Source organism: Nansenia antarctica (genome assembly GCF_963989245.1).
Source record: "Nansenia antarctica genome assembly, chromosome: 4".
NCBI classification, from domain to species: domain Eukaryota; kingdom Metazoa; phylum Chordata; class Actinopteri; order Argentiniformes; family Microstomatidae; genus Nansenia; species Nansenia antarctica.
This window is the reverse complement of record NC_137689.1, coordinates 71246301-71253479: the sequence shown is the minus strand read 5'-3', so window position 1 is coordinate 71253479 and position 7179 is coordinate 71246301. Positions and strand designations below refer to the sequence as shown.

General features: G+C 48.9%; 1 protein-coding gene across 1 annotated transcript in view; it reads right to left on the bottom strand.

Annotated features, from left to right (window-relative positions):
• Window positions 1–4300: 4300 nt before the first annotated feature.
• LOC308156341 (T-box-containing protein TBX6L-like) overlaps window positions 4301–7179 on the bottom strand; it is a gene marked incomplete at both ends in the record, with an annotated part of 5809 nt that continues 2930 nt past the window's right edge. The window contains 4 exons of the mRNA XM_080529679.1: window positions 4301–4772; window positions 5661–5871; window positions 6473–6552; window positions 6877–6953. Of these exons, the coding sequence (XP_080385805.1) occupies window positions 4301–4772; window positions 5661–5871; window positions 6473–6552; window positions 6877–6953 (840 nt within the window). The remainder of the gene's footprint in view (window positions 4773–5660; window positions 5872–6472; window positions 6553–6876; window positions 6954–7179) is intronic.

Sequence of the window (7179 nt, the reverse complement as noted above, 5' to 3'; positions counted from 1 at the left end):
TCGCGCATTATAGTCTCATGTTTACGTCTCAAACTCGAGATGAAAGCAACCTTTTAACTATTCTCGGTTGATGTGCTAATAGAGTCGTTAAGCCTTAGGTCACATCCAATCATATTTTAGTGGACTCTGAATCTTTCAGATGAACAAACACACAGACAGTGATGTTTATGTGCTGTGGCTGATTCAGGGTCTTTCTACGAGCATTTCTAAGACAGTCTAAAGTATTTTGACAGCTATTTTTGGTCTTGTAGACAGTGAGACGGAGTGTCCTCTCTGTTGCAAGGGGGGGAGGGGAGGGAGGGAGAGATGGTAGCGAGGGCAGCCACCGCAATGCTGATGGAGACGACATTTGGATCGAGCGGGCATCTATTCACCTCAGTATTCCCTCTCACTATGAACGATCGGCAAATGGATGAAATAAATCCATGTTGTACTAGTATATGGCCAAACAATCACTCAAAGAAAGGAATGAACACCGAGTTGTGAAAGGGGGAAATGTGCTTTTATAGCTTGTGGTGTCGGCTACTACAGACGGCAGTGATGGAGAGGGATGACGCGCGTAAACAGGTGCGTTTTTACGCGCGGGACTGTGGCCAACTGGGGGGGTCACCGCGCGTCGCGTCGCGCCGGGTGTCTCCACTCCTCCCGGACAAAGTGGCACTGCGATATAAATACGGCTAATCACGCCACTGTCTCTGGGCCCGTATGTTGCTGTGATAAATGATACTAGTAACTTCCAGACTCGGGGCTATACAGGAGGAAAAGTGGTCGTAATTAACCGCAAGAGGGCGGTGTCATGAGCTGGATTTCAAATAGCAGCTGCATGACATGTCACCCTGACCACACATGGCTCCCAACGAGGGGGTCAACGCAGGGTCTTGTCTGTGTAGCCTGTAGGACCCTCACTTTAGCTGTGCCGTTGGACACATGTCTGCCTGTGATGGAGGAGCAGGCTTGGTTTGACCCCTCCTCGGGCCGTGGTGTGTAGCCTACCACCACCGGGTCGATGCAGGCCTCTCTCCGGTCCAGTCCGGTCCATTACCATCAAGCCCCCCCCCCCAAGCCACCCCTGTCGACGGCAGCCATTCTGGGAGTGTCGGGGTCGTTAGTGATGATGAGTGCTGTGTGACTGCTGTCATCCCCGGCGCGGAGGAGTGTGTTTATGCTCAGTAGTCGAGCGGGATACGGCTCCGCGGGGCGGCTTCTATAATTAGTCACCACTGAGTTAGTCGTTGAACAACAATCAGATAGCACTTATGTTGTGGGTTAACCGTTAACGAGCCTTTGATTTCTGTCTCTCCCCTATCTATCTACCCTCCCTCCACCCCCACCCAGAGAGCTTTGGACTGTCTGGATATGAACACTTGAACACTTGATCTCTGCACTTTATATTTATATTAATTATGACTCTTGCACTATGATGTTGGTTTGCACTGTCTTGTCCTGTCTTGCACCTGTCCTGCTGTAAACCGTGCTCCACTGTCCCAAACCAAATTCCTAACATGTTTACATGTCATGGCAATAAAGTCTTCTGATTCTGATTCTGATTCTGAAACAGAGGGAGGTCGGCCGTCTACGACGTCTCTCTGATAGTCTGTTCCCACTTCCCTCCCTGCGACGGCCACTCATCTGCCAAGTTGCCTAGACTCTGATCACCTCCTCCTCCTCTGTGTGGACTCATCGACTCTGATCACCTCCTCCTCCTCTGTGTGGACTCATCGACTCTGATCACCTCCTCCTCCTCTGTGTCGACTCATCGACTGATCACCTCCTCCTCCTCCTCTGTGTCGACTCATCGCTCCCTCCGGTCCTACCCGGGCGGGCTCGGTTGGCCCCTGGCTGCTCCAACCACAGCAGAAAGCGCCACAGAGCGAACGATCGGGGGTCTATTTTTAGCCCGTTTTTGATTAGTCACGTTCAGCTGAACCCACGGCCCCGTCCGTTCAGGCGAGGTAGGCTACGACAGCTTTTTAATTGGCCCACTGAACCTGCTCAATGGTCCTGCTGCAGTCTCACAATCGCCGACTGTAGGCTACTGGACCTGCCGTCACTCACACAGTCCAAACACGGGCTTCAGTTCAAAGACTTTCTGAACCCCACCGACTGGTTTGAACATTTTCAGTCCTTTTGTGTTTAATCAGTCAGACTAATAATCCTATAAATGAAGTCATTGTGTATGCACGTTAACATTTTTGGAAAAGGACCACCGACATCGTTTTATATTGAGGGCGTTTTTTCTTCTGTTCATTGCTTTATGATTAACTTTATGATGAATGATTATGATGATGTTTTGTTCCAGCTCTTTCGATTATAAATAGGTTTGGTCACTTTTCGGAGTTGGGGTAATTGGACCTGACATTAATCATGACATTGGACATTGCATAGTGGACATTAACATTGCATAGTGGACATTAACATTGCATAATGGACATTAGACATTGCATAGTGAACCAACGTTAGACATTGCATTATGGACATTGAACATTGCATTGTGAACATCGGACATTGTGGACATTGTCAATCCATGTCCCCTTTTATTTCCTCAGTTAGCCCGATGAGAGAACTGAACTAATGTGTTCCCAGGAGCAGATCAACTCTTCTGGAGAGGTAACATGAGGGGAGATGGGCAGCTGACCCTGGCCCTGTACTCTGTGACCTAGTTGCACTCTCTCTCTCTCTCTCTCTCTCTCTCTCTCTCTCTCTCTCTCTCTGTCTCTGTCTCTGTCTCTGTCTCTCTCTCTGTCTCTCTCTCTCTCTTTCTCTCTCTCTCTCTTTCTCTCTCTCTCTCTTTCTCTCTCTCTGTCTCTGTCTCTGTCTCTCTCTCCCTCTCTCTCTCTCTCTTTCTCTCTCTCTGTCTCTGTCTCTCTCTTTCCTCCCTCTCTGCCTCCCCCCCCTCTATTTCCCTCTCTCTGTCTCTCTCCCTCTCTTTTTCTCTTTCTAGATTAAACATTTAAGCGACATACGCTCCAACCGTCTGCTAAAGAAACCAGGCCAGGCATATGATCATCGTCTCTCATTAGCCATCACATCTCTCTCTCTCCCTCTCTCTCCCTCTCTCTCTCTCTCTCTCTCTCTCTCTCTCTCTCTCTCTCTCTCTCTCTCACACGCACACACACACACACGCACACACAGATGTGGGTCAGGGCTGTTTGTTTAACTAGGTCCTCTATGGGAGGTTAAAACTTATCTACAGTCTGTCCCTCTGTGTCCTATGGGGGAGAAATTATGCCTGTGTGTATCTGTTCCTGTCCTCTGTCCTCTGCTGTGAACACAGGGAGAGGGGTCGATGCACTGGCCTTCGTGTCCCCATGCTGTCGGAAGACTGGAATCATTTATGGATTTCATAGCGCCTCTGATTCCTACCATATGTTCAATAAAAATGATTATACAACAGAACAAGGTTTTGAATGTCATTTCATGCTGATATTTATTTCTGGACATCAGGAATTTGTCATTATCATGACATTAAAATCTATTTCAATGAATTAACACACACACACACACACACACACACACATGCTATATAAGTCAGCCCATATGCGTGCACCCACACACACACACACACATTTCAAACATTTTACAAGCATGCATGCCTATGGATACTTAAGGCAGTCCATCAGGCACAGGCACAGCAGGAGAGCAGACTCAGTCCAGGTCTGTACGTAGCATGACCGCTGCTGGTCCGTCAGCCTAATAGGACAGCAGGCCCGGCGCACGGCTCATATCTCTTCTTGACATATTTGTCCAGAGCAGAGAACCATACAAGCTCAACCAAGTTCATGTTTAACACATTCAGTGCCACGGCTGGGTGAATAAAGTCTCTCAAATTGTCCACATTATAGAGTGCCACGGGTGAACTTTATTCACCAAAAATGTCACAAAAAGGAGCCAATCAGTGTTGTTGCTAGGTAAATACTAGCCAGCATTAAAACACTTGGCACTCTAGGTGGTGGGTGAGTGTTCCGGAATCCTTTGGCAGTTGGTGAGTTAAAAAACCCACAGGCCCTCCGTTTCCAGTTTAGTGGACCGAACTCAAAAAAAGACCGTGACATTCGCACCTCTGAAACATCCTAGCTCCTAGTGTCTGTGTTTCAGTCGGGGGCGATCCTGCTTCCCTGCTGTAGCGAGACACAGTTTTGTGTAGTAGTTTGTCTGCTCTGTGTGTCAGAATGAGCCAGCTTCACCGTCCAGACAGACAGATGGAGAGAGAGAGAGAGAGAGAGAGAGAGAAAGAGAGAGAGAGGGAGAGAGAGAGAGAAAGAGAGAGAGAGATGGAGAGAGAGAGAGAGAGAGAGAGATCTCACCAGCAGGAGAAGGAGAACAGCGGGTACTGGCTCCACTCCGCCGCGTTGCCTTGGTGATGAGCGGTGGCCGGCGCCGCGTAGCCTCGTTGCGGGCCGCCGTGATGATCTGCCGCCAGGGGGTGTGGCGGCGGGTGGTGGGGGGTAGAGGGTCCGAGGTACTGTCCTGCTCCCCCCTCGCCCCCCCACTGACCCCCCCCCACGCCCTGGTCAGCGGCGTAGTGACCGTACAGGCTGGGGTACGCAAGGAGGCCACCGGGGCTGGACTTGGTGTTGGGGGTCAGGCGGTAGTCCTGGGGGGTCATGGCTGGGGGGGCCAGGGCCCGGTGGTGGTGGTGGGGGTGGTGGAGGTGGTGGTGGTGGGAGTGGCCCATCTCTCTGGCTGGGCCGGGTCTGGAGGGGACGGTGGCCACGTCGGCGGGGCCGGGGGACTCGGAGGAGGGAGAGGGAAGCCTGCCGTACTCCACAGACCTGGCGGTGACGGAGGAGGAGAAGGAGAAACACAGAGGGCAGATGGTTAATTTCCACGTGTTTGTGATACCAATGAGACATCACAAGCCCACACATGTAAATGTAAAACTCTCCATTACACTACTCGACACTATTTGACTCAGTCGAAGAATGCCAAATGAGAACTTTTCCCCTCGCACAGGGAAGCGTAGAGGAGGGCACCTAACCTAACCTAACAGCATAGAAAGTGTTGAGAACAATGCTGAGTCATGTGTTCTATATCGAGGTCCTGTTTCTACGTATGTTGGTTCCTGTGTGGGCGCGCGGCAGGCTGCTAGCATGACTCTGGAGTTGGCACAGCCACCGTTCTGTCAAAAAATACTTCCCCTTGAAAAGAAGGCTGGCTGCAATTTGCATGTATCTTGCAGCATCCTGTGTGTGCGTGTGTGTGTGTCTCTCCTGCGATGTGTGTGTGTGTGTGCGTATGTCTGTCCTACGGTATGTGTATGTGTGTGTGTGTGTCTGTGTCCTGCGGAGTGTGTGTGTGTGTCTGTGTCAAGTGTGTGTGTATGTGTGTCTGCATGCTGCAGTGTGTGTGTATGTCCTGCGGTGTGCGGTGTGTGTGTCCTGCAGTGTGTGTGTGTGTGTGTGTCTGTCCTGCGGTGTGTGTGTGTCCTACGGTATATGTATGCAGTGTGTGTCCTGCGGATTGTGTGCGTGTGTCTGTCCTGCGGAGTATCAGTGTGTATGTGTGTCTGCATCCTGCAGTGTGTGTGTATGTCCTGCGGTGTGCGGTGTGTGTGTATGTGTGTCTGCATCCTGCAGTGTGTGTGTATGTCCTGCGGTGTGCGGTGTGTGTGTGTGTCCATGTCCTGCAGTGTGTGTGTGTGTGTGTGTCCCTGGTTGTACCTATAGGGTTGATATGCCATGGAAGCAGGCACCATCTGCTCCTCGCTGCTGCAGTCCTGCCCGTGGAGCTCCGCGTGGAGGCCCTGGGAGGGGTCCTGCTCCATAGCCCAGGGGGAGAACAGCTCCTCCTTAGCGGACACTTCCTCTGGGGCTCCTCCCAGGGTCAGCCTGCCCTCTGCTGACTGGGGGTCGTATGGCACCCTCTGGAGTTCTGGGAGGGGAAGTGATGGAAGGTTAGAAGAGCATTCATTATAGCGTTAGCTCATTTAGTGCCATGCGTGAATAAAGTCACTCAAATGTTCAACATTCTTGCCCACTGCACATACTTCTTTTTTGATATAGCCTCTTATAGACCATGCTGTATAGACCGTAGCTACCATAACTGTACATAGCTTAGTACTATCATCTCCTGTACATATCTGAATATACATGTTTTATATCACTATTTGCACTTCTGGTTAGATGCTAAACTGCATTTCGTTGTCTGGTACTTTCGGTACTCTGCAATGATAATAAAGTTGAATCTAATCTAATCAAAACATTGTACAGTGCCATGGGTGACTTCATTCACCAAAGAAAATGTAGAAATTACGATGATTCAGTTTGTAGCCAATCAGAGTGTAGTTTCCAGATAGAACACTTGGCACTCGAGGTGGTGAGTGTTCCGGAATGCTTTGGCAGTTGGTGAGTTAATATCATTATGTTCCTCAGTGTATAGTAACTATAGTAACTATAGTAACTCAGCAGCCATGGTTTTATAAATGTATTCAGTGATCATTATTCTGGGGTAAATGTTCATATAGGACCCATACCTGGAGGATTTGGGAATTCTGTGTCTAAGTCTCGTTTGGATTTCTTCGCAACTTTCCCAGGACTTTTGCCAGGTCGATGGCTGTGACAAAGAAAACAAAGAAACAGCCATTATTCCCTCTCCTCTCCCTCACATACACACACTCAGACACAAACGGTTGCTGCTACATACACTTGAGATTGTATTACTATTATTATTATTGCAGTCGTTAACTGCTGCTACTTTCGCCACACAAATGACTACTATTGCCACGGTTTTATGTATTATTGTTGATTCAATGATTGTTGTTGACTGTTGTTGATAGCAAGATCCCAAAGCATTTCACTATATCAATTACGGCTGTATGCGATGAACATAACAATTTGATTTAGATGATTTATCAGAGATATGTAGATAGATATTTACCTCTTGATGCGGGTATGGCTTCCCTCCTTTCTAAATCCTTTAGCAAAGGGGTTGTGGTCAATCTTCAGCTTAGTGATCTGAGAGGAGGAATAGAGATGAAGATTAGAAGATGATACAGATAGATAGACAGATAGATAGATAGATAGATAGATAGAGAGCGAGAGAGATAGAGAGAGAGAGAGATAGATAGATAGATAGATAGACAGATAGACAGATAGACAGATAGACAGATAGACAGATAGACAGAGAGAGAGAGAGATAGATAGATAGACAGAGACAGAGACAGAGACAGAGACAGAGAGA